We start from the raw sequence: 26,178 nt of genomic DNA, 5'->3' as shown, positions 1-26,178 counted from the left end.
TTTTTCCCCCCGGTTTTAAAAAGTTTTCGCGACGAGGATAAGTTTTTACGCGGCGGACGATTCATTTCCAAGGAGAAAACTTCTTGCGGGGAGGGGAGGGGCGAGGAAGAAGCGAACGGTGATTAAATATTATGACCGGTGCGATCTTCGAAATCTGCGAAGTTATCCGCGAAAAAACGTTACTTAGGATAATTAAAAAGAGTTTTTTCCCGGCGGCACGGGCGGCACGCGTCGAATGGAAACACAATTTTCCCATTCGAGTGCGTTGATCGCGTTAATCCCATCGCACGGGAAGAGTCTCGTGTTCCCGTTTCACCGTGTAACCGTTATTACATTTCCTATATATAAAATTTCCAAGTAATCCGGGAGAAGAGGGGCGGAAATTCTTCTTCTTTCTTTCGTTCGCAAAATTTCTTCCAATCGAATTCTCGCTCGAGTAGAATCGAAAGAATCGGATCTCGAAAGTCGAACGCGATTCTTTACGAAGCACGATCTTCTTACGATTAAATAAACGGTAAATATTCTCGAAATGTCTTCGCATACGACGATAATGTCGGGTTAGGAACGTGCGTCAACGAGAAACGACCATTGTCATGAGAAGCGTGTCCTATCTTTGAGTTACACGAAAAATTTACATATTCCCCTTTCGTTTCCTTCAATATTCCGAGATGATTAAACTCTTCTGTATCCAATCCATCCTATGTTAATGAAATTTTTCGCAGTACTCGTTCGATCTGGAACCAAGGAATCATTGCACTATCCTATTTCGTTCATAATTATTACAACGTCCATTCGATGGAAAAGCGTATCACGCTTCCTCTCCTGGCAATTACAAGAAATCGAGATGCCGCGTGTGGAGAGTTACTGGCCAGGGGTTGGAACGCGACCGCTCCTTAATCAGGGTAGTTCCGTTACCTCCTGTCCCTCGCAATCGTCATCGTCCCTGACCAAGAACGACCCAAGAGAGCGGGAGCCGGAAGCGATCCCAGGGTCATTTCCATTCGCTCCTTGCAAAGTGGTATCATTTCCCAAGGGGGTGGGGTCTCTCCGCTGGTCTCTCCTCGAGGTCCTGCGGCACAGCTGCCCTTTCGCTCCATCGAGTCCGTGGCTGAAAGATCGATACACGCCGCGGAAGTGAACAATCCGCGACAAAAGTCATTGTTGATAATGGAATTGCCCCGAACGACACCCACCACGACGATGGAGAGAGAGAGAGGGAACCCCAAGTGTCTCTGAAATGCGATCTTCCGCCCGGAACTAACTACGAATGATGTAATTTTTTTCTCTCTCTTTTTCCAGATTCAACCTGCTGGAATTATGCCCTGGCCGATTTGCATGGAAATGGGATATGTCCCGTTTCGCGAGTCTTGAATCGAGGGAACGAAGGATGTCGGGCGGCGAAATGATAAAAATCGGGCGGAGGTGGAAGAGGAAAGGGTTCGATAGGGTCAAGGAGGACAGTTTCGAATTGCGAGGCCTTCCGCTAGTGACAGTTTATCAAATTGCCGGGGTTGCCTCTAAAGGGATGTAAGGGTCGTAAGGTGGGACGTGGTTGGGGGTAGCTTATTAGAGCCACGACAGCGGCACCCCCTCCCCCCGGCTCCACCTTGAAACCTCCAACCAACCGCCATCCCGCCGTGAGTCTTACCACCTTGCTTCCTTCCATCCGCCTTGCCTGTCGCCTTCCTATCTTCCTAACCCGCCGCCGCTCTGTTCCCCTCCCCTCCCCACTCCACCCTCGCCATCTCTTGCTTCTACATAGTTGAAGCAAGCGTGGAGACGTGGCTCGACATAAAGGGTCGCCTGGGACCATCGTACTTGCTCCTCGTCTTTAATCTACGAGGTCACCAAGCAACGACTACCGCCATCCTCCTCCCGAGCAAATGAGCACGGCCTCCGCGAGGCTGGCTTCGAAAGATTTCGAGCGTTGAGCCAGATTTAATATTACGAGTCTCGTTACTCGGAAAAGAGGTAGAAATCCGCTTCTTCTTCTTCTTCTTCTTCTTTTCGCCAAACGAATTAAAGAGAGAGAGAGAAAAAGTTTTGAACGTTATTCTTTATACGTTTTTCAACTGGTCGTCGTTTATACAGTTGATACGTTGAACGATGTATCTCGTCGGCGAAGAAAGTATCGACGCACGGGTCCCAGGGGATTTGTAGTTCTTCACGCAACAACGGGGCCGGGCTTGTCCTACGAGTCTGATTCAAAAAGACGGGCCGGCGCCAACTCGCCAACTCTCTCTAGGGGGTAGTTTTAAAATTCAACCCCGATACTAGGTCTGAGGGGCCGTATGCTACACGATTCTCATATCAATTCGATGGGATCGATAGGAGAGAGAGAGCATCGTTACGACTCGCTTGGCCTAGCGGGGATTATCGACGAATTCTCGCCGAATTACGCTTAATATATATTCCCAGGGATCCTCTCGAAGAACAATTATCATAACGGCCTTGTGACGGCCTTGATTCGAGCGGGGAACGAGGGTGTTATTAAAACTCGCTCGCCAGCAAAGGAAACGGAACCCTTTTTTTCATGTACATCGTCGACGTGTTCACGTATGACTTCGTTCGATTTTTTCATTCGTGTCGGGACACGGGGCGGGGGTAAAACGCGTTTACCCCACCCTCCTCCCCCCGAAATGTATGTCTTCGCCCGCGAAGGGAATCCTTGGTAATCCAGATTTATCTATCTCTGCCGATAATATGAGCCACCTATACGTGCCGTACAGAGCATCGCCACTTTCATCGTGTTTTCCATAAATCAAGGTGGCCCGGGCCGCAGGGCGAAAAATTGATCGGGAGGTGGTGGGCATCGGGGGCAGGTTTTAAGTTTCGATGCGTGTTGCTTCGCTCGCTAGCTAGCTCGCGCGCCGCGCTAATCGTATCGATCCACCACTCTTAATCCATTAATGAACTTCCCGGGCTCGTTTTACGCCGGCTACCTGGGCTTTTCGCGCTCGATCCGTTACATCCGACGTACATGTACCGTAGAACAGTATCCCCCCCGATCGACAGACGTGAAACTCGCCGACCTGTTTCCCTTTTGCCTCTTTCGTATCGCCAGGTGGCTATAACGTTTACAATTTTCCGCTCGCTTCGATCAATATATGCGAATTCGTGCGAGAAGAAAAGAGTAAAGATAAAAATCATGTTAAAATAATGCATCGTTGAAAGTACAATAGAGAGAGAGAGAGAGAGAGAGAAGGAAAAATCGCGTTTTCTCACGATAATTACGAGGACATCCCCTATCGTCTTCGCCCTCGTCCTCACCCTCGTGCGTTCTGCATACGGGGATTGACTGAAATCCTTTTTTACAGAGCTGGTAAACAAGCGATAGGTCTCTCGGCCTCTTTCACGACGACAAATTCCTCAAATATTTATCTGTCTTTCCCTCGGAACCCTTCAATCGTCGCCGCCCCAAACGCCGCTTCCGTTTCACGCTCGCGGAGTATGTCAATCCTGACGCCTATCGACGTATGACAAATACCTCGTCCCCGATGCTTGCACTCCTTGTCAGCCTTGACAACCGGGACAAAAGGACGAGTCGAAGGGAGGAAAAAAATTCGTAAGGGTGTCTGACGTCTAGTCACCGTCGCCTCGCCTCGCCTCACTTCGCCTTTTGCCCCGTGACGATCGTTTCTTCTTTATCCATAAAAATATTTCTTTCTCATGGGTAATAATTTTCTCCTACCATCTTCCACGTTCGTTTAACATTTTCTCCCCCAATCAAAAGTTTCCAACAGCTTTATCGGATGTAGATGCAAATATGCTCGATTCGTCCGGATAAGTTGGATCGCTTGTTTCTGACACGCGCCACTAGTTTGCGATCAATTTATTTTTCCCTAATCGGTCGTTAATTGTTAAACTTAGATGGGCGGTCGTCGGCAATCCCGCAGTTAGACTTCAACTTGGAAGAAAGGAGAGGAGATGCGTCGCGGGACCAAGGAGGAAAAGGAAGCGAGAATCAGGAGGAAAAGAGAAGGGGGAGAGGGGAGGGAAGGATCGGCGAAGGAGACGAACGACACCGGTTTGGGAGGAGGGTAGAAAATTTGTTAGGCAGGGTGAGGATCGAGGCGAGAGAATCGAGAAGTTTGAGGAGGGAATCGAGGCGGGAAGCCAAGGCGCGACACGAACAGTGGATTGGGTTACCGAGATAATTAGAATGATGATTAGGAGCGGAACACGCCTCGTTGACCAATTCTTTCTCGGACCCTTTCTTCGACCGATGTCGCTCCAATTGTCGTTCGAGAGATCAATTTTCTTTCGAGGGGTAGGCAAAATTGAATGAAGTGAAAGTGTAAATGACATAACAATTATCGAACTGATGATCAAATTACTACTTCGTAGTGTAAATCTCTTTTACGATCGCGTTTGGATGATTTCTACCGTCTCGGATACTACTTAGAGAGAGAGAAAAAAAAGAAAAAAAATGCTGAAGTTGACCGAATTCGTAGCACATCGTAGCACTATGAAGACGATTGGTGAAATCGCTATTGACAAGCTTCGATGGCCGACATTACAACACCCCAGTGACACATTTTTATGCGTCTCAGCGTGATTGGTCGTTCGAGTTGAATCCTCGCGAGATCACTTGGTTAGATATGGATAACCATCGTAAAAAAAGGGCTGAGACATATAGAATACTCCTGAATATTTGGAACGTCAATTCGGTAATTCGTAAGCAGGGCGAATATTTTCGAAGCGGTATCAGACACGGTTAGATTTGACTTCGTAGATTTTTCTTTCTCGGTTACGCTTTCATACTCGACGTTGCTTAGCTCCATCCGCGTTGAAGTAGACCTGAATATTTGATCGGTCCTTCAACCTTTGCCTCCTTCGCCCTCCCACAAGCTTCGCCTCTTATCTAACCCTCAGTCCCAGCTGTGGTGAATTATTTAACGCCCCCAGGGACACCAGTTACCAACATACATCCAGTCATACGTCTAGTGTCAGCCAGATTCTCAAACTCTTTTGTTCGTATCATTGTTCTACGTGTTACCGATAAAGGTAATTGCCGATTTGTGCTAATGTACAGTTTGAAGTTTATGGATGAACAATTTTCGATTATAATTAATAGTAATCTGAAATGGCAAGATTTTAGTAAGTAAAATACTTAATTCTTGAAATTATAAAATTGTAAAAAAAAAAAAAAAAGGAAGTTATAAAAAGAGTATCTTTCTCTACAAAATATCTTTCCGTTGTTTCCCATTTATTTCCTTTCGCATGAATGAACTTAGGTAGATGAATATGCAATAATACAAACGATGAAATCTAAATTGCCGTAATTAATTAGCTGGAACCTAAGCTGGAAGACAAGTTTGGAATGTTTAAAAATCATTCATTTTCAATTAAATTGAGTTGGAAAGAAGAGAATGAAAAGACTACGTATAGCAGTCTTCCAGTGGAAATATTTGGAATCTTGTTTGGAACAAAAAAACTAAAAATCGATAGACATATTTCAAGTTTAAAAAATAAATTTCTAGTTAAAAACAAAAATAAAAATATAAATAATTAAGATAAAGTATAAATCTATTGTACCATATGTATATATTTTTTATCCTAAATTATATCCTAAAATCATTTTATTATTTTAATGTCACTTTCAATGTTATTCGATGTTATTCATTATAGAATAAACTTATATTAATAAATTGAGATAATATTAAATATAATTATAGAAGAATAAATAAAATAAGAAAGAATACCTTATATAAAATTTGCAGAAAAAAATTATAGAATTCTTCTTATTATTAATAGAATTGATTATATATGAAACATATATAGTTGAAACTTTGCAAAAATTATATTATTAATTTTTTCTAATTTTGATTATATCTTGATTATATCTTGACAAATAAAATCTTATATTATAAAATTGTTAATTAATAATATATCACATCAATAATATGTCATATTTTTCATTTTTGCTAAAATTGAAAATAATATTGTTAATAAAAAAAATTTTATTTGATTTTTGAGAACTTATTAAACAATATGATTCATATACTGCGTTAAAACTCATATGCCGAAGCTAATGTTAGAATTTATATTCTTGTCAATAATTTAAAGATTATACATAGTAACATAATAACAAAGGCTATTATTACAATTATGAATTTTGTCAAATTTGCACAATCACTTCCAAATAATAGATCTGATACATCTCTCTTTCGAAAATGAACCAAAACATAACACAATAAATGAATCGTATCTAGCTCAGCAAAATTCTCCAAAATTTTCTTTGAACTTATTGATCACAAAAATTGAAATAAAAATATGAAATATTATAAGCAGATATTATATTACAACATATTTAAATTTAATCTTAAATGTAAAGAAATTTCAATATTAATAATTAATTTAATATATAATAATAACATATTTAATATAAAATATATATATATATATAACCTTATTCTTTATTCATAATAATAAAAACAAAATCATACAATATCTGAATATGATAATGTAATTGTAATATTATATATGTAAATGATAAATTTTATAATTACGTGTAGTTTAAATAATAAAATAAAATGAATTTAAAAAGAAAAGTTAACCTATCACTTCACCTGTCGCCATATTCGATAAACTGAAGTATCGATTACTACGATTTTAAAGCGACAAATTCAAGAAGCGAATTGAAACCATAACCATGTGAAACTAAATACTGGATCAAAAAATAAAATTTATTACAATCACATTGATATTAAAAAATGCTTCTTATATGTATCTAAATTTTTTTAATATAATTTTTATAATAAAAATGTTCCTTAATGATATTAAAATTTATCAGCATTGATAATCAAATTCTATTTAGCCTAAAAACAGAACAAGATTGATTTTTAAATATGCAGCTTATCAATTTGACTTTGTTAACATCTTATCTCACTTTCAATTAATATAACACATTTTATCACCAACTGTGTTTAATTAATATGTCATCTTTGATAACACAGCTTAAGATTTAAGTGCGTAGCAAGCAAGTCAGTAGTCGATTAAATATAGTGACACGAAAATGGCGGAAGGCATGGATTTGATGTATTTTGATCTCAGACTTGTTCATGATCATTTTGATCGAGCTCTCGTTCAAGATGATGATATTGATCTCAAAGCCTATTTGGATGCCTATAATGAACTTTACAAGTAAGACGATAACAGATTGTATTTTTTATTACATATAACCTTTTAGCTATTAGTTAAATATTTCATCTACTTAGTGTTCATTTTGATTTCTTCGTGAAATTCACTTAAAAATCTTATGAAAAACAAATGATAATGATAATGTCAATGCCGTATGCAATGTAACATCTTTTATTGACCTAATTTTATAAATGAATATAAATGAGCACTTCTTATCTTTGTTTTTTCTCTCTGACATATGTGTGATATAATTACTTATGATACAGATTTTTTCAACTGATGGGTAGTGTTTTTGGCTTTGTATCCTCGGATTTAAAGCAAAAGATTGAGATATTGATCGATTTGATCAATAAAAACGATCAAAACTATGGTACAATAAAGACTATGATAGAATATGAGAAAGAAAACAAAATTTTAGATAAGGGAGATTATTCGAATGGAGCTCGTACATTATTGAGGCTTCATAGAGGCTTAGGTACTACAATGTATGAAAATTTATTTATGAGTATTTATTTTTAATTCATTTACTAATATGTTTTAAATTTTCAGATTTTATTAGAGAATTTTTAAGGCAATTGGGCGATCTTTCAGATAGTGATAAAACATCCAGTTGTTGCCAAGATGCTTATAATAAAACATTAGCTAAGCATCATCCATGGGTAATTAGAAAGGCTGCAGTAGTTGCCATGTATACAATGCCTACCAGAGAACTTTTATTTAAAAAGGTTAATATTTATATTTTTTTTTAATTAATCTAAAATTAATAGATTGTTCTAAAATTTAATTTTATAAAATTAATAAATTATTTTAAAATTTAATTTTTTTAGGTCTGTGGTTCAGACGTTCAAAGGAATGTTGATGTCCTGCCAAAAATGTTAGAAGTAACTGCAGATGTGTTCAATCGTACACACAATCTCTATGAAATTCATCAACTTCATAGTTTACCATAAAAATATCTTTAGAAGAATAATGCACTTACTTTTTGGTGCTTGAGAAAGCAAACATTCCATATATGTGATGCATATATCAATTCCATACATACATTGAATATCGATCTCATTAATGTTTTTTGTGATACTTTACTTATTACTATACACTATCGTATTTATAATTATCGAAAACGTGCAAAATGTACTAGCTTAAGTTTTCATATTCGTACTGTATGTTGTAATCATTTTATTATATATTTATTAGTATTTATTAATACGGGAATTGTATAATTTATAAAGAATCGGTATGGCTATGGGATATTAGCTATGAAATTTTAATATTATAACACATAGGATATAATATCAATTAAGTTGAAACAATGTAGATTTCCTTATTTATCCTACCTATTTACATATATTTTACAAATATTTTATATTTATTTTATATTTAAATATTTTAAACGGCAAACATAACAACCTAGAAATATTAACTAAGTGTCCTATTTGATACGAACGCACTTATATGTTCGTAATCATCAGGTACCAGCATTCCTAAAAAACATTACTCTCATTAGTAAAGAGATTCTTAATGCGATAATGATCTTTCAAATCTTACCAGCGACACTGGCTGTAAGAAAAGTGATAACACATCCAGAAATGAAGGCTCTCATGACAATATTGCTTATAATTTCTTTTTTATCAGGAGCCAAAGAAGTCAATATGCTTATAGTGATTCCAACAGAACCAGGATTCGCGAAACCACAAATCGCAAAAGTAGCTATAGCCTCGATTCTACCAAAAATTCGACCTTCTTTCTTATATTTTCCCAATTCTTTATAAGCGACAAATTCATTTACCGTAGTCTTCAAACCTATTAAAGTTGCTACATCCTCACAATGATCCCAAGGTACTCCCATGACCCAACTTATAGGTATAAATACTTTCGATAATATAAGCTAAAAAGAATACGTTTTAGAAAAATAATATCTGCAAACGATTATTTCTTGATATTAATATTTTTCTTTTTTACTTACTTCGAAACTTAATTTTTCATAACCAATTAGTGATCCTATCCAGGATAATAAAGAATTTACTAATGCGATAAAGGATACAAACCCAACAATATTAGCAATTATATTCAATACCAAAGGAATTGCTGCCGTAGCACCTTTACTCGCTGCGTCTATTAAACCAGTGTCTTTTCTAAAATAATATTTTTTATGATAATTAATACATTCGATAAAAATACAGTGGTGCATCACATTACATTATTCATTTCAAACTTATTACAAACTTACGATTTTTCTAATTTTACATTATCGGATGTAATTATAATCTTTTCAGTTTCTGGATAAAATAATTTAGCATAACAGAGAGTTGCTGGTGCTGCCATCAAAGTAGCGGTTATCAGATGAGCAGGATTTGCACCAAAATTGATGTATGCGGCAAAAACAGTTCCTAAGTTTAAAATGAGATTAATGTTTCTTTGGGAATCAATTAAATATCGCTTGCTGTTTATTCACCTGAAACGGTACCAAAACCCGAACTCATGAGAGTGTGCAATTCCGAAGTAGTTAATTTGTTCAAATAAGGTTTGATCATTAACGGTGTTTCTGTCTGTAAATGAATGGACAGTCACAATATCTTAAGGAAAATCTTAATCCAATACATAATACCAATTACCATTCCAATAAAAATATTTCCAGCACAAACTACTGATTCACAAATCGAAGTTCCCATGAGTTTTTGCAGAAATTTACCCAGATTGAAGATAATCCATTGCATAATACCTAAATAGTACAACATTTGAATGATAAAATTAAAATAAAAGAGCACAGGGAGGACCTAAAAGAAAAAATACTTGATCAATGTAATAATTGATTCGTTGAACGGTTTCAAAAAGCAAAGAATTTACTAACGGTGAAAGCAAAAATGCCATCTGCGATGAGTTTATCGGAGAATATGAAGCTTGCACCAATCTTTGCAAAGTTGAGAAATGATTCTACTTTGTCAGCAATACATTGGAAAATAGATCGACCAACAGACCATCGAATCGTAAAAAGTCCAAAGATAATTTGCACGATCAATGCGTTCAATACGAGTTTCCATTTTATCTGAATTTATAAAAATTACAGCCGTTATTTTCTTATCCTTTATTTTTCCATTTGTTCCGATAGATACTTTAATATATTAAATGATAAATAAAGAGAATCTGAGATTGTAAACATTTATATTATTATTCGATAAAAGAATTAAAAATAATTAATTGATATAGTTCTTAAAATTAATCCTAATTAAACTAAGATTTGCTCACGTGACTAGGATGCTTTGAGAATATCCATCCTAAACTTATCAATACGATGATTCCGATTCCACTCATTAATCTTTCTCTCGAGTTTACAGTGTCGATAATAAGGAATACAATGATAGCAGTAAAGATACATGTATAAATTATTGTTTGACCGATAATGTTGCCATATCTGCAAAAAAATAATATAATAAAATAGTTAGTAAAAACTTTTAAAGCAACGAATGTTTTGTTTCGAATGAATATTTTTACTTTATCTTTCGGAAATTGTTGGTGATATTGCTGATGTATGGCCGATGACAATAAACGAATATTTTTCCAAAGAAAGGTTTCAGGGCATAATGATAAAAAAGTGAGCCATAAACGATCGCTAATATAAGGAGTAGCAAACCATAACCATGGCACCAATCGAAGTAGTTGTAATCTAACAAAGACTGAGTTATAATAATGTAATAAAATAATGTAAAAACGGAACAATCATATTTTCACGCTTGTGACAACTTACTATTTTTCCAATATATTGTGGCAAAAATAAAATAAATTAATACAATTAAATTGCCTAGAGTCATCAAGAAAAAATGAACCACTCGATGATGCTTCGAAAGGAAATCGTCCAATGCATCGTATATCGATTGTATACAATCACTTGATTTTTCTCTTGTCCCCTGAAAGAGATATAGTTCTTAAAAAAAATTAAATATAATAATTAAATATAATCAAGTGATAACAAAGATAATATTTCGTAACAAATTTAATTCTACACAATTTTATCTATTTATCGATATTCAATATTTTAAACGAAGTATCTCATTGAATCAACTAATCATCGATTAATTGCAGTGAACAATGGCATTCTTTAACAAGAATTACAAATATGTTACATACCTTGTTTTCCGTTATCGATTCGTCTGTCAGATGACCAGTCTCTAACACGTTTAACTCGGTGTTCTAAAAAAAAAAAAAAAAGAAAAAAGAAAAATAGAGAAACCTTGTTAGAAATAGTTAATCGTGGAAATGCCAACGAGTTTCTTTTTTAACCTCAATCGAACAAATGGATTCTTGAAAATTATATTTGAATTAACGTAAAATGTAACGAATGAGTTAAATGAGGTTATAAAGAGTGTACTCTTGTCGAAAAATTTGTACACAATTATGCATAATTGAATAGGGATATCGCGCAGGAAAAATATGGAATGTAAAAATACCTCAAATGCTGGATTTGCAGACATGTCTCGTTATGTCACCAACGTATACTAAACGAGAAAAAGGAAAAAAACAAAGTTAAGTTATTTAATTATTCGTAGAGAATATAATTTATAAACATAAGTAATTTATAAATGGAATGATAACTGATTAAATATACGATAATACCGATAAAAGTAATTCGGTTGTTTAATATATTAAACCGATCGTAAAACGATCATTTTCTTCTAAACACAATAAAAAAAAAAAACTATCAACTATTTTTTCAACATTGATTATATCGTTTCAAATTATATAATTTTTATCACATACTGCAGAAAAATCTTACAACTTTGATTTGAATCAAAACTATAAACGTTAAGTTACAAATTTTTGATCACGATTCGTCACTGGATAAGAGAAAAATGTTACTGACATCGAATATCTCTTATTAACATCATATATACTATCATGCCATTGATATCATGGTTCACGTGCACCGAGATAAGTCTCTTGGATCACTAAAGATCGGATCATTACCGTTTGACGGTGCTTCGATGATTAGATAGTAGGGGGAGGCTAATAATGGATTTCGAGTACAAGATTTTACAATTGACCTCGTTTTACACGGTCGACCTCGGCTCGAGCAGGGGACAGGGGTTAAGCGCCGTTATCGCGAAATTCTAACTACCGTGCGATAAAATAATCAAGTACATTTGTTTATACCGTTCTCGGTGCATGTATATATATATTATATATATATATATATATAAATATAATAAATTTTTACAATTAATTTACAAATCGTAAAACGAAAAAAAAAGGCCGGAGAGGGGGAAGGAATGTATCTCGAAACAAATATCTTTACGTAAATAATCGGGGAAGCAAATGGGGAATTAATGGGATACGAAAGTAATTTTCGCTACGAAAATAATTGATGAGCGAGACGAGGAGGGCAGGGGACAATCCTCGGATTCGGTCGATTCGAATGCCTCGTCCATCGATCGAGCCCTACGAGCCCCGAATCCGAAAGGAACCACGGATTTCGAGGAGGCAGGGCAATTGTATCGGCGGCAGTTGGAAAAAAATTCCTCGCCGCTTTTTTCACACGGGACGTAGCCGTCGTCGGTCACGTGACGACGCGTCGTCGTAACGGATCGTGGGTGAAGGATCGGACGCGAAACGCAATTTAACAGGGTGAACGTCGCGACGGGCCTTTCGATACTTTCTCTTGCGCGGTCCATCAAAATTCTTCCGCCGTGTTTAGCCACGCACGAGTCGTTGGAACCTGTACACGCACCGGCCAAACCGGAAAACCGTGCCCGTAATCGACGATATCCGCTCGCAATTCAGATACCCGTTCCTGGATCGTACTCGCACCGACATAGACAGATTTTCAGTAAGACACTGCTTCGGTAACGACTGCTACGAGACGAAGGAAATTACGAGATGCCCGTTTCCTGGACGATAAAAAATAATTGTCATGCGCGGGAAGGATTGCATTAGTCATGCACCTGGAAACTTGTTCGTGGGAGTTGTAGTCGCGCTCAATGAGAGAGACGTGGATATAATTACAGAGGAGTATAACGAATTTTCACCGCCTTGCCTCGATGAAGTCTTTTTTTTTTTCTTCTTCTTCTTCTTCCAGAATAACGAAGGGATTTCCGTGAAATAAATTCGAGACGAATTGGACGATGTTAAATTTTTGCGCCTCGTAATCGAGGAAGATAACAATAGAAACCGCGCTCGTTCTCCCGATTACTTATTAATCTAGGCAAAATTTATAAAACAACGGGAAATTTGTTAAAATTCTACTCGCTGGAAAAAAAATATCATTTTATCACTTACGATCTTTACGAGGAATTATATCGTAATTAGACGGTAAGGTAATCGGTCGATCTTATCATCCAAGCTTTCACTCGTTCTTATTTAAGAAATGTTTACAACAAAAGTATCCACGCCCGAGGCGTGGACCAAGTTGAAACACGTCGTAATTGTCTCGTGTTTTTTTTCCTTGAAAACCGACATTTCGATCAAATTATATAAGGTGGCTTTATCCAAGCCATAACGAGAGAGGAAGATTTCTTGGGCGCGCGCGTGGAAGACCGTTCGAAGGTCTTTCTCGGGAAGAAAACATTCGAGATCGATTCGGCGACGAAATTCACGCACGACGCAAGACTTGAGAAAACACGTTCTCGAGCAGCCTCGTTTCGAATTCGATCGATCCACGAGAGAAATAGGAGCGAAGTGTTTTCTTTCATCGAGAATCCGCCAGTGGTTTAATTCGATGGAGAATAAGATTAAAACGATGGTGGAATCGGGAAGATGACGCGGTTCTTATCTAACCGAGACGCGACGGGAGACGAGACAGGAGCAATTCAACCACCAGTCACGTATAAATTTTTGTAGGAAACCAGGCCCGCGTGTTTTTCACTCCGCTATCCGACTCTCCTCCACCTGCCAAGAAATTTGATTTCCCAGACGTTGCTTATACCACGGTTCGACAGAAGCTGTTGGAGAAAGATGAGACGCGAATCGTCCTTGATCTACATCTACGCGGCAAGAAATTCTCTTTAAAATAATTATCTCCCTTTTACATCCCATCGTCGTCGTTTCCTTCCTCGCATATACATCATATACATTTCGAATTTCAAGGAATTTGTTTCTAAGAACACGAATAGAATCGAGTTTGTTTCCGAGATAAATCGGAGTCGCGTCAAACGAACGATTGACGTACGCTCCCGCCACTCACGCTCAATTTACATTTTTCGAAGCCGATTTCGACTCCGTCGAACTGTCTACGGCCTTGATAATTCCGCACACCTCCTCTATTTTCCTGCTCTACGTAGTAGAAGTTGAGCAAGCCAGTTTTAGGTTCCTGGCACACCGCCAAACTCGATGAGAATAGCGAAATCCGAACGGCATAACTTGTGGATAAACATCGGCGTTACAGATGCTACAGGCAAAGGCGGGGCGGCGTCGTCGTTGCCTTCCCGTTTCTCGAGGAAATCTATCTGGCGAAACTGGTGGGTCTCGATGGGTCTCTGACAATTTACCACGATCCAGTTCGATCAATTATTATCAACGCGCGCCATTTCTCGAGAAGAAAGAGTTCGGAATTCGGAATTGAGAAAGATACGGGAGGCTGAGAAGGAGGCGATCGGGACAGAAAGATAAAAAGGAAAGAAAGAAAGAAAAAAAACAACCGAGGGCTGCACTACGATCGGCGATTTGGTCGGATTCTGGTACATGGATCTGGTTCAGCCGAACGTATCGTATCTGATCCAAGCGAACACCGTTCATTCCCACAGAGGAATTCAACGAGCGGAAATGCGTAGTTGCTGGCCACGATGGAAACAGTAAACCAGATCGCATCTTTCTGCCGTCCTAGAACCGAGATTCGGATACACGAGAACCGAAGAGAATTGAAGATACTCGAAAGCGTTCTTCTTCCTTCCGCTCCTCTCTTGTTTCTCGCGATTCTGCGCAAACATCTAAAGAGAGAGAGAGAGAGAAAGAGAGGGAACCCTTCGAAACGCACGAGGAAGAATCGGGGAACGAGTTTCGAACGATCGCTTCGACGGACGATTTATCACGTACGGCTATCCAGTTTAAATTACTCCCCGTGACAATTTTAATGCATTTCTAATTGGAATATAGGGGGTTCCAGCGCCAAGCCGCGAATAATCGATATTCTCGCGAAGACACATGTATCGATTTCGAAATCGGCTGCAATGCCGTTTGCAATGCGTTTTTAATTTCACTCCCTCGAATCGGGCGATAGTAGGGAGAAGGGAGCGATAATTTTTCGTGGAGGAAAATAGACGGAGGCGCGCATTAAAATTGCCTTCGGCCTCGCCCCACCAGATCCCTTGGAATGCGACGAATCCGATCCATCTTCCAGCGCGCAGCACGCGACTCTTCTCCCGAGATGATGAGACGAGTCGGATTCCGCCCTTTATCATATCTACGTCAGTTCCGATGTTCCCTTATCTGGGTCAACGATCATCTTCCGAAAGCTCGGTAGCCACTGGAAATTAATCTCCGCGCCGGACACGCGCTGGACAGACGGGAAGGGGTAATTTCTGCTCTGACAGCGAATTTATTTTATCTCTCATCTCTAACTAACCAGGCTGCATCTCATACGTTATAATCTAATAGCGCACGATACTCGTTTTAACGCTTGTTTATCGGTCGGGATGAGAAAAGTCAATGATAAAAAAAAAGGAGAAAGAAGGAACATGAAAGAAGAAGAAGAAGAAGAAGAAGAAACGAGACGAAAATTTAATGTGAAAGACGAAGAAAATCATGATTGGCATTGGCACGACTAATTTATTGTAATTATGTATGATGTAACGGTGCTTGTGAAATCGGCTAGATCGTTGGGATTATTGCTAGAATATTTTATCCGCGACCGGCAAAAAATGCTGGAATATTATAAGAGGGGTGGCCCCCACACCCGAATCGGCCTAACTCTTATTTTCGATTTTATACAATCCCACGTACGATGGCGAGGCCTCGAAACGAGTGCACCTATGCGTGGGTGGGATTGCGCAATACGATTCGAAATTCAAATTTCGCTTCCACGAAGCTCGAGGATCGAGCAGGCGGGACCGATCTCTCTCTCCTGTCGGATTCCAGGTACTCCTTATCTCGATAATCGTCTGCGTCCGCCGAGATGAAGGAGGAAGAGAGAGATGTATCCGAGTCGAGCAAATTGCACCATTTCCATTTTCTTTTTTTCTTTCTCTTTTTTTTCTTGTTTTTTTCATTTTCTACGAATTCCCGCCTTCTCACCTTTGATCGAACTAATATACACGCTTAACCTGTCCCGTCCTATCTTTTTCTCTCTTCCCTTCCCTTATTTCTTTCGATTCGATACCGATTCGCCAGATACGAGTCTAATGGCGCAACCACGTCCACGGTTTACACGCTTTACGCCGAATCGTTTCGCATCAATTTGCCAAGATATCCGAGAAAATCCGTGAACTGACCGAAATATTGACGAACTTTGGGTCAGCGGAGAAAGTCATCGAACCTACTCTGGCGTCTGTCTGACGCGCTGTCCGATTACCATCATCGATACCTTTTCACATCGATCGATTACTCCGTTGATCTGACGGGGAACGATACGAGTTATAAGAATCGTTGATATTATTCCAATCTTATTCCTGAAAACGAAATAAAAGAAAACGAATAAACTAATCGTTACTTACGATACTTATTGAAATAAATTTTCAAGAGTTTACCGGATCGTTTACCAGGTCATCCGCCAACTCGAATAATCTTGATATCAATTTCGAAATTGATATCTCGCAGGATGCCAGATCGGCCGGTTCAGACTAATACGAAATGCCCACGAACCACTTCTGAAACGGTTCCGCTCTATTCCTCATCCCTGTCCAGAACGAGGGGCCCGCAAGGCCGACGGATGAGTATTACGATTGCAAACAGTTTGATGGCGAGGCAAGGCCCCGTGTTATTTATTTTGGTACGTCTAGACGCCAGATTGTCTGTCCGTACGTCCGAATCGCGACGGAAGATTCGGAGGTGACGTCATACATGACCGTATTGCACCGTCGTCGTCGGAGAGATTCGACTTGCCTCTCTTCGCCGGATCAAATTGCATCCTCTCTCTTTCGTCTGCCTCCTCTTCTTTTCTCCGATCCCTCCGCCGTTTCCTTTTCTACATTTAAATGCGTGCACGTGTCTACACGCGACGATATGCACGCGTGATCCAAAACGCGACGACGATGACGACGACGACGTGACTTGCTGCAACAGGGGGTGAGTCTAGGTAGTCCTGTTGATTCGATCAGAAAGCGCGCATTTAGTAGGAATTTACCCTTTTTTCGATTTCGACCGTTCCGAAAATACGTATGGGGAAATACGTGTGACGAAAATTCGAAAATTTTCGAAATATCACGCGACGAGAAAGGAGGAGATAATGGATACACTAGGTTTATCCTAGGCGATGGCCACCTGCCAAAAGAGAAGGAATTGATCATTAAGTGAGAGAATTCTGTTTTCTGTTACAACAAGACTTCCAAGTTGTTTAGGCAAACGGGGGCGAAGCAGAATCTAAATCCATCCTTCGTCCAGGAAACGTTCATTGTTAAATCATCTTTACGATCGTCTTGTAAGATCATTTAATGATCGCGGTTCTCCGGGCTGGAGATTTTTATCGAGACATATATCGTTAATTAAAACTTATCGGTCTGAGAATAGATGCGCGCGATCTAATGTGAAAGAATTTTAAACGTGAACTTTTCCCGGTAGATCCTAGCCTCGATACGATTACGATATAATATCAAGAACGAAGATTTATCGTTAAGAAAAAGGTGGAATTGGAATATCCCAGCCGACATCTGGTCCACCGGAGAGATGGACAGAGTAAACAGGTTCAAAGAACCGAATCCTTTAACCTAATTTACAGATTCGACCGCGCCGCTACAATTTGCGTCAGGCGCGACCTTTCTAATCTCTTCTCTCTCTCGCGCGCGAAATTTATGGATTTTCACACGGATTCCGCTGACCGATCCGATCACGAGCACGGGTTATCTTTCGTCCCGCTTCGTTTCTCCCGGTCTCTCTCGGTCTCCGCTTGTTTTTTCCCCTCTTTCCTCGTTCCCGTTCTTCTTTTTGGGCCCCCGTCGTCGACGTGCTTTGCCACGCATCGTATTTTCACGCACGCACGCGGAGGCTGCATTTATTAAAAGCGATACATTATGATTCAAAGATCATATCTTCGATTCGTCTAGACGGTGGAGAGGGAGACACCCTATAAAGTCGTACGTGGCTGCCCCTGAAACAAGCAGCCGAATACAAGGTGCCTCCTCGATCATTTCTTCGCGCCTCCTCCGCGCCTCCGATTTTCGTTTCCTTCGTTCGCCCCGCGAGCCACCACAGGGCTCGCGTTCCTCTCCAAACGTTCGCCTCCTCCCATACGTTTCCAATTTCCACCGCAAATGAAAATTCCTCCTTCCTCGATGTCGCGTCGCGCCAATTCACTCGTTCCCCGTCACTAGCCGTCATCGCTCCTGCGACAAATTTCGATAAGTATATGCGGCCCATCGCGTCCAGAAAATTAGCTTCTCCTTACCGCTAGTTGTGCGCCTCGATCGTACGACCGACGATTGGAAACGAGTGGAGGAAACGAGTGGAGGCGAGTGGAACCGTTGAAAAATTGAAACGAGAGAGGGAGAGAGAGAGAGAGAGGAAAATCGGACGACGATCGAAAAAAGAAAGAAAAAGAAAGAAGGAAGGAAGGAAGGAAGGAAAAGAAAGTGGAAGAAGAAGCGGGTGCGATAAAGCGTCACGGAGAGAGAGAAAAGGCGGTCGTCCGCGGGATTTCGGCGAGCGAGGGAAAGGGATTACCACACGCGCGCGGCGGGTGGAGCGAGAGGAACAGACTTACCGAGAGAAAGAGAAAGGAGACGAAGGAGAAGAAGAAAAAAAAAACGAATGATCGTAGTAACACCGGCGCGTCTCCTCTCGCGGCTTCGTGCTTGTCTCGGAATTAGTGAGTAGACAGAATTATGTCCGTGAGCAGGCCAGCTCGGCTCAGTTGAGACTTACTGCTCAGCCCGTGCACACGCATGCCACGAATCTTTCCTACTTACATATATACCGCGGCTTCCTGATGCGATTAGACTAGTCCGCGATCACCCGCCACTCCGTATCACGGACCAGTTTGTTTAACACTTCTTCGTAACGCGGACACACCGCAACGTCTTTCCGTCTTGGCGTTCGCCTCATCGTTCTCTGGGTCACTGGTTTCGATACGGGAGGTACAACACGCGGTTTCGCAACACGTTTCCCACATTAACACATTCCGATTCCTCTCTTCTTCGAGGGGGGTTGTAAAATCCCTCGTGGCTCGTAAATATGGAGGCATCCATTGAGCGATAACGGTGGCCGCATTTGTCGCACGAACAAAGTGGTGCCATTTATCTTCTCCGCGATAGAATTTTGACAGAAAAGCAGACGAAAAAGAGCGAAGTGAGAGTTTCCCGCCTCTCCCGCCCCCTCCCCCTCCGCCTTTCACGAAAAAATCGCCCAGTTGTCGTCATGGAATTATTCGAGTTCTTCGTGCTGCTGTTGGTCGTCTCGACTATGAACAGTGTATCGTGCCACCATCATCATCGCGGTATCCACGTGGACGATAAGAAAAAGGGGGACCCGATGGACCACGCGAAAAGGTACACGGCCAGTGACAATAAGAACGTGGTACTGTCCGAGGGCGAGAAGCAGAGCAGGGGCTCGAAGGGCGAGGAAATTAAACGCACGGTCCCTTTTAGCGAGAGGAGGCTGGAGAAGATGCTGGAGAAAGCTATCTTAAAAATAATCACCGGTGATCTTAGCACGGGCGATATGCTGCTATTGAAAAGTCTGAATTACAGTTTGGAGGAAGTTCTTGCGATTCGCGAGAGGGAATTGAGTAAGAAGAAGGATGAAGAATTGAGGAAGAAGGAGAGCGTGAAGTCTTGGACGAAAGTATTGTACGGAGGAGGAGACGGAGAGAGAAAGGTTAAAAATTGGAGTAAAAAATCCACGGATCGTCCCTTTTCGAGAAATCCTCATTTCGAAAGCGACAAACGAGAAGGTAAGAAGAACCGCCATGTGGATAGATCACCTTCCTACAAGGATTTTGACTTCGAAGCGTATAATCGACAGGCGATCCTTGATTACGAGAATCTGCCGTCCAACATGGAATTTCAGCAGTCTTGGTCAGAAGCTACAGCTGTTGATTACGAAGAGGTTACCAAAGCTTCCAAAGAGGAAGAGATCGCGAATAATCTTCATAGAGATTTTGACAGGGTGATGGAGCCTCACGTGGTCTTCAAGATTCGATACGATGATTCCGAATTCGATTCCAGCTCGAGTTCCGACGAAACGAGTAAAAATCGTTCCAGGACATCCAAACATCACGATTCTTCGACAACTACGAGACACGCGACTTTAAAAAATGCCGGTAATCCCTTTCATGTATCGACACCGCCATCGATGTCTTCAACTACTATTGCTACTCTACCTCTGGTTTATCAATTGAGTAGCATCAATGTTAGGAGTAACTATCTAAATAATGATTATTCTACTGCAGCCACATCTTCGACATCGAGTAGTAGCAACACTACGACGGAAAGTACCGTACCGGATGAAATTTTAAACGACAAAAATGAAACGAATATCGACGCTCGCATCATCGATTCTACCGATAAATCCGTATCTGTCTTGAAAAATGAAGAGAAAACTAATGAAAATAAAAAGATTAGCGAGTACGAAGGGCTCGAATGGGTCGAAGACGATGTTTACAGAGTACTCCCCGAGTTCGTGGATTCCCTTAGTTTCGAGAACACGGAGGAGAACGAAACGTCCGACTATGAAGACTCTAGTCACGATTCCCGACTAAATTGGAACACAGAGGAGAACGAAAACAGCACGTTGGGGTATTTGAACGACACTCCTGATTCTGTCAAGCTCTTCGTATCTAACAATAACATTTCTGCCGGCAATCTTCCTTTGGCGAATCTATCGTCATATCTACAAGTGGCTATTGCCCATCGACGAGGGTAAGTAAGATCAAATCAAATCATCATTCATAGTTCTACGTTTTTCCAATTTGTTGCTTCGACTCGAATGTTCATTTTCACAGTTCAAGATAAATTTCTCTTTAATCGGAATTTTAGCTCGTAGATTCGAGTCATGGGGGAAAAATGAAAATTTCGAAAACGGGACGACTCGATTTTTTTCGCATTCATTACATGTCACATTAAATGTCAATCATCGTGTGTCTTTCTTGCTTCTTGCAAAACGGCAAGCGCGAAAATTAGTATCTATACAAATGTGCTTTTTGTGTCTTTTAGAGGAAACCTAACCTCAAGCTTCGACAGGTAAGCTTCATCCCGATGGTACTATGATCATTTTTCGGGTAAGGGACTCGGTGTGCCGAATAAGATAGACAGATAAATTCTGTCGAATTTTTTTCTTTTTTGTTTTGCTCTTCCGATCGACCATTTCTATCTTGCTTAGCTTGCATAATTTAAAAATACATTCTCTCATCACGATTATCTCATTGCTCGCATTGCACGATTTATTGTGATAATAACGGAAAATCTATGCTTTGTGGAAGTGTATTGTGTCTGCATGAAAAGGTAACGTTCGTTTTCCTTTTTTTTCTCCTCCTTTCCTCAAACGTTATCGTTGAACTCCTTTTTTTAATTATTGCAAGAAGAAGAAAAAAAGCAAATGATTTTCCAACGACATAATCCAGGCCTCTGCTCGCGAATACTGAACGACAAAGACGTTCTTGACGAATCATTGCCCCCGCTACGTAAAAATATCTCAATGGCCCGTAAAAATACCATGACGAAACGAAGAATCACGGAGCGCCACTGAATTTCTCGCCTCGGGTTGATCAGCGCCCGCTTCTTCAGCTATTTCTCCTTACTTTTCCTCTGCCGTTTCTTTTTCTAAACAGAAAAATGTAAAATATCAATTACTGAATCGTTACTGAACAAGATCAACGCAAGAAAATTTAGAATCGCAAGAATGATTTAATATAAAAATCAGTGATGCACGGAAAAATTTTTCATTAAAAAAATGATTTATCGGGCAAGTATGGTGCTCGTTATCTTTTGAAAAGACAGATACCGGGATAGAGACTAGAGCGAAAATATACAATGGAAATTCCGTTGTGGTCCCTAACTATGTTTTTAAATCACCCTCCTTCTCCACCACCACCTTGGCCTCTGGTGCGAAGGCGTTTCTTTTATTTTATTAAGTCTAGACGCGTAAATGCATTCGTGTCGGCACTGGCGTAGCCTGCTGAGAGTGAGGACTCCGGTGTGCCGGTCGTTCCGCTTCTTCCTCAAGTCTCTACAGGGTGATCTAGATAATCCATCAAGAATTAGAATTTCCCAAATGTTCGATTTCAAAATTTAATCTCAATAAAGATCATAAAAGAAATAAAATATAGATACTTCATTTAGTGGATTGTTCATATTACTCGAGAATAATGATAGTGAATGAAGAATTAAAAATGCAAATGTGATTGAAAGAAGAAAAAAATTATATGAAACTATGTGGTGCACTAGACAAATTAATTTATTTTTTGTAAAATCTACGATGAAACAAATATTGTTAGATACCGAAGAAACAACGATTTTGAGTTGAGCACCCTCGTAATCACCGGGTGTCTAGTCAGACTGCAGTTAGGACTGCTCTCTTACGAGGTTATGTAACACATTTTAATTTAATGCGCTGACCTTGTCTATGCGTCTCTCTTCCTATGCCGACAAAGATGATGCGAGACGCGCAACGAAGAGCGAGGAGGAAGTTTTCGTCAGTGGCTCCCCACTTCACCGCCAGACGATGCAACGTGCATTTTTTGACAGTCGCCAATCAGGTCGTCGTTCACCGTTTTGCGGTATACAAAACGTTCTCCCTTGTCTTTTGACACCCACCACCAACGATTCTTCTCTAATCGATTTTTAATCCTTAACAGCTTCTCAAGTTTTCTCTCCGATAATTCTTTACTCTACTGAAATTGTTATAATATTAAAAATTTTTTCTAAAAATCTTTTCTTTTTTAAGCAAAAAATTTATTCTTCACGGGAAAGAAGGATAAAAGATTTTTTAAAAAATCAAAGAAATCTTATCTATTGATACTGTTACTTCATGTTAGTCCGAAGGCTGTTACAAAACCGGCCAATTTTCTTAATACGGTACTCGGGAAGGATCACTGGATTCATTCTCATGATGCAACGGCCTCCAGACACCCGAGTCCTTCCCTTTCCCAGACGGCAGACAGACGTGACACGTACGCAACGAGACGCTGTAGAATGCGTGACTTGGACGTGGCTAGATTAAGGAGCATGTCTAGAATCGAATACAAGATTTCGTGGCGAGATTTCGTCCGAGTGCTCTCCTCCGTATATCTCTTCCGCTTCTCCAAAGGGATTCCTGGATGCAAAAAGAATGGGACAAATTAGATGAAGATTAACAAAAAAAAAATTTTTTTTACGATTCTCCTCGAGCATTCAACTATGCGTTCTGTTCCCGACCAACTGATTGTTTAGGAAAACCATTTCTGATTATTTGTCGAGCAACAACGAGGTCGTTGACGCCCGATTGGCTGCGCTCAAAGGTCCAAGTGGGCGTCCAATCCTTGCCAGTGACGCAGAGAAAAGACGCTCCTCCTTTTTTTCCTGCCTGGTTAACGACTTAGTCTTCGTTATGCAATCCCGTAATCTCACCTGATCATTGGCGCGAGTTTTACATATGCATATTTAAAAGTCTCTTCTGGTATAAAATCTAGATTAACTTGCTTAGCTTATTCAGGATCTATGATTAATATAATTTATTTAACTTGTGCTGATTAAACTTTTTTTTATGAAGTATCGAAAAATAAAACAATGTTTATCTTAATAGTGGAAATCAAAATTTGAAACGCAAGACGAATACATTAACAGTTCCCTCCTAGACCAGATAAATGAGATACTAGTGCTTACGATGGTTGTCTAGTCAATGTCTAGAACGTATAATAAATATCTCTGACCCACACTATAGGCCCTGTAGGTCACTGACCACCGTCCATTAGCCTGTCTTACTGCCCGGAAAGCTTGCACGTATCTCCAAGTGAAAATTTTTACGTCGTCACTCAGGCACGCAGAATTCTTCGATTACTTTTAATTCTTCTATTTGAATTTACTCTCTAATTATAATATTTTCAATTTTTACTTACTAATAGATTAAAATCATATCTTTCCTTTTGTCTGTTTCGTGTTAAAAGTTTGTCGACTATCTTTCATAACTATTAAGTTTGTAAAAATTTCTTTATATGTGTAGCCAAGGTGAAAAAGCCATTGAGGATATCAAAACACGAGTTTTAGCACTGACGGGAAGGTTCAACCTCAGTACTGATGCTAATCAAGTCCAACGAGAAAGATTGACAATGTTTTCGCCAACCTGTAAGTTTCTTAATGATAATTAATTATTCAATTACTAAAATATAATATCTATATAAAAATATGCGAGTAATGTTTAAAATCCTATTTTTTTGATCAGGTCAAATTCCACGTAACACAGATCAAGATGCTTGGACGGATTCATTCTCTATGAATATGCATTTTCAATTGAACTTGACTTCGAGTGATCATGTGATAGCTGCCAAATTACGGATATTTAAATTACCGCAAGAAAATGTAACGTTCTCTTCAGAAAGTACGTTTGACGATGAAGAAGAAGACGAAAAAAAAATTAGAATATCGGTCTATTATTACACGAAAACTTTGAAGAGGCATCGATGTAAGTTTGATCGATTTAATTATTTTCAGCCAACTTTTTATAAGAAATAAATCATGGAATAAATTTTTTATCAACAGCGAAGAAACGTTTGATGGATTCGATAGTGACACCACTCACGTTTAAAGGTACTCATTTAGCGTTAGATGTTAGACAAGGTCTCCGATTCTGGAGATTGAATCCACGAAACTCTCATGGAAGCGGAAGTAATCACGGTCTGGTAATCCAAGTTGAAGATCAAGATGGCAGGCCATTGAAACCGGCTCTATATATTCAGCAACCGTCTTGCGTGGATCAGGATTCAGATCAGAAGGCATGTGAGTGTGTGCTCTAACAATACTAACTCCGATGTGATTTCGATTGCCTGCTTGCATACTGCGTGATATTTAACACCGTGTGTCATAACTTGGAATGATTTATATAATGTAGATGTAGATATAAAAATTGCTATTATTTGCAACTATTGTTTACAATATTTATTTTAGTGGCGATGCTATGTGGTTTTCGTCTTGATTTGGCGGTAACACAAAGCTTCGTCATACTGAGACTAGATTTTTTTTCAAAAATGGCTACTTCTTTATATGATATAAAAATGAAAAATTTCTTAAGATACATAATTTATTCTAAATATCCTTTTCAACATTTCGATTTAGTCTTAGAATGACGACAAAAAAATTACAAGTATTTTGTTAATGAAATTATTTTTTGTAGAGACTTAAATACTTACAATAGTCTTTTCTTTTCTACAGACCAGCGAGTACCTGCACTCTTCGTACGAGCCTGTACTCGTTACGTTCGTATCGTAAATGGCAAAACGGAGACATACGTCAATTGCAGGCATTAAAATGGAAGAAAAATATTTAGATGTTATAAGAAAGTAGTAAATTATTGTACTTTATGTTTTAAAAAATGATAACTTTTTTTATGAAAAACAGGGAATACCGTCCTTTAACTATCACTCGATTCAAACATGCACTAACAGAAACATAGGATGCATTTTTATGAAAAAAGTAACTATAATCAATACAAAATATATCTAAGTCGAACAAAAATACTTTTTTTTGAATTCGTTAAAAAAATGATTTTTTTTATTGCTATTTTTGAATAATTAATTAGATTGAACTTATTAACGAATTCAACAAAATTTTCTAAATTTTTTATATAAAATCATGTTGATGACATTCTAGTAATTTTTATTATTCTATGCGCACAAAAATAGATCTTACATGAAAACAATAGACGAATGCCCCCACTACGTCAAAATTAATTTAAGATGGAGTAAAAAACGCGCGAAAATTATAATAGTGTAAA

The 26,178-nt window shown here is 39.2% G+C and overlaps 3 protein-coding genes and 1 long non-coding RNA gene across 16 annotated transcripts; 2 read left to right on the top strand and 2 right to left on the bottom strand.

Moving 5' to 3' along the window:
- Positions 1–6,340: 6,340 nt before the first annotated feature.
- LOC133667276 (uncharacterized) lies at positions 6,341–7,005 on the bottom strand. The gene is made up of 2 exons (XR_009832610.1): positions 6,893–7,005; positions 6,341–6,821 (listed from the first exon to the last, which is right to left on the bottom strand). It is a non-coding gene; the product is annotated as an uncharacterized LOC133667276 (long non-coding RNA).
- LOC108000993 (ceramide-1-phosphate transfer protein) lies at positions 6,817–8,450 on the top strand. The gene is made up of 4 exons (XM_017061751.3): positions 6,817–7,146; positions 7,410–7,618; positions 7,693–7,868; positions 7,971–8,450. Exons 1-4 carry the CDS (start codon positions 7,019–7,021, stop codon positions 8,091–8,093), a joined length of 636 nt encoding a protein of 211 aa, XP_016917240.1. The 5' UTR covers positions 6,817–7,018; the 3' UTR covers positions 8,094–8,450.
- Positions 8,385–25,732, bottom strand: LOC108000990 (solute carrier family 28 member 3). Of its 10 annotated transcripts, XM_062084704.1 has the most exons (17): positions 24,988–25,220; positions 24,308–24,531; positions 23,388–23,526; positions 22,830–23,104; positions 21,927–22,034; positions 11,586–11,633; positions 11,266–11,328; positions 10,886–11,045; positions 10,633–10,804; positions 10,387–10,552; positions 9,992–10,186; positions 9,756–9,917; positions 9,596–9,689; positions 9,371–9,530; positions 9,107–9,275; positions 8,689–9,028; positions 8,385–8,624 (listed from the first exon to the last, which is right to left on the bottom strand). In XM_062084704.1, exons 6-17 carry the CDS (start codon positions 11,607–11,609, stop codon positions 8,560–8,562), a joined length of 1,770 nt encoding a protein of 589 aa, XP_061940688.1. In that variant the 5' UTR covers positions 11,610–11,633; positions 21,927–22,034; positions 22,830–23,104; positions 23,388–23,526; positions 24,308–24,531; positions 24,988–25,220; the 3' UTR covers positions 8,385–8,559. The 10 variants fall into 10 exon arrangements, with proteins under 10 accessions (XP_061940688.1, XP_061940689.1, XP_061940687.1 ...); XM_062084705.1 differs by lacking the exons at positions 24,308–24,531; positions 24,988–25,220 and adding an exon at positions 25,595–25,732; XM_062084703.1 differs by lacking the exons at positions 24,308–24,531; positions 24,988–25,220 and adding an exon at positions 25,595–25,732 and having other exon boundaries at positions 22,830–23,526.
- Positions 18,194–25,777, top strand: LOC108000989 (uncharacterized). Of its 4 annotated transcripts, none has more exons than XM_017061734.3 (6): positions 18,196–21,134; positions 21,429–21,455; positions 24,412–24,533; positions 24,631–24,870; positions 24,948–25,184; positions 25,617–25,777. In XM_017061734.3, the coding sequence occupies exons 1-6, from the start codon at positions 19,633–19,635 to the stop codon at positions 25,709–25,711; spliced, it is 2,223 nt and encodes a 740-aa protein (XP_016917223.2). In that variant the 5' UTR covers positions 18,196–19,632; the 3' UTR covers positions 25,712–25,777. The 4 variants fall into 4 exon arrangements, with proteins under 4 accessions (XP_016917224.2, XP_016917223.2, XP_061940681.1 ...); XM_017061736.3 differs by having other exon boundaries at positions 18,200–21,134; positions 24,948–25,180; XM_017061735.3 differs by lacking the exon at positions 21,429–21,455 and having other exon boundaries at positions 18,194–21,134.
- The last annotated feature ends 401 nt before the right edge of the window (positions 25,778–26,178 follow it).

Source organism: Apis cerana, linkage group LG14, assembly GCF_029169275.1.
Source record: "Apis cerana isolate GH-2021 linkage group LG14, AcerK_1.0, whole genome shotgun sequence".
Taxonomy (NCBI): domain Eukaryota; kingdom Metazoa; phylum Arthropoda; class Insecta; order Hymenoptera; family Apidae; genus Apis; species Apis cerana.
The sequence above is the reverse complement of the archived record's forward strand: the minus strand, read 5'-3'. Positions and strand labels throughout refer to the sequence as shown.

Bases quoted from the DNA above. Each gene is read 5' to 3' on its own strand.
- LOC108000993 (XM_017061751.3), top strand. From the start codon at position 7,019: ATGGCGGAAGGCATGGATTTGATGTATTTTGATCTCAGACTTGTTCAT. The intron at 7,147-7,409 runs GTAAGACGATAA...CTTATGATACAG, and splicing joins GCCTATAATGAACTTTACAA to ATTTTTTCAACTGATGGGTA. The intron at 7,869-7,970 runs GTTAATATTTAT...TAATTTTTTTAG, and splicing joins GAGAACTTTTATTTAAAAAG to GTCTGTGGTTCAGACGTTCA.
- LOC108000989 (XM_017061734.3), top strand. From the start codon at position 19,633: ATGGAATTATTCGAGTTCTTCGTGCTGCTGTTGGTCGTCTCGACTATG. The intron at 24,534-24,630 runs GTAAGTTTCTTA...TTTTTTGATCAG, and splicing joins GACAATGTTTTCGCCAACCT to GTCAAATTCCACGTAACACA. The intron at 24,871-24,947 runs GTAAGTTTGATC...TTTTATCAACAG, and splicing joins AACTTTGAAGAGGCATCGAT to CGAAGAAACGTTTGATGGAT.
- LOC108000990 (XM_062084703.1), bottom strand. From the start codon at position 11,609: ATGTCTGCAAATCCAGCATTTGAG. The intron at 10,187-10,386 runs GTGAGCAAATCT...TTATAAATTCAG, and splicing joins TCTCAAAGCATCCTAGTCAC to ATAAAATGGAAACTCGTATT. The intron at 9,276-9,370 runs GTAAGTTTGTAA...ATATTATTTTAG, and splicing joins AATGTAAAATTAGAAAAATC to AAAAGACACTGGTTTAATAG.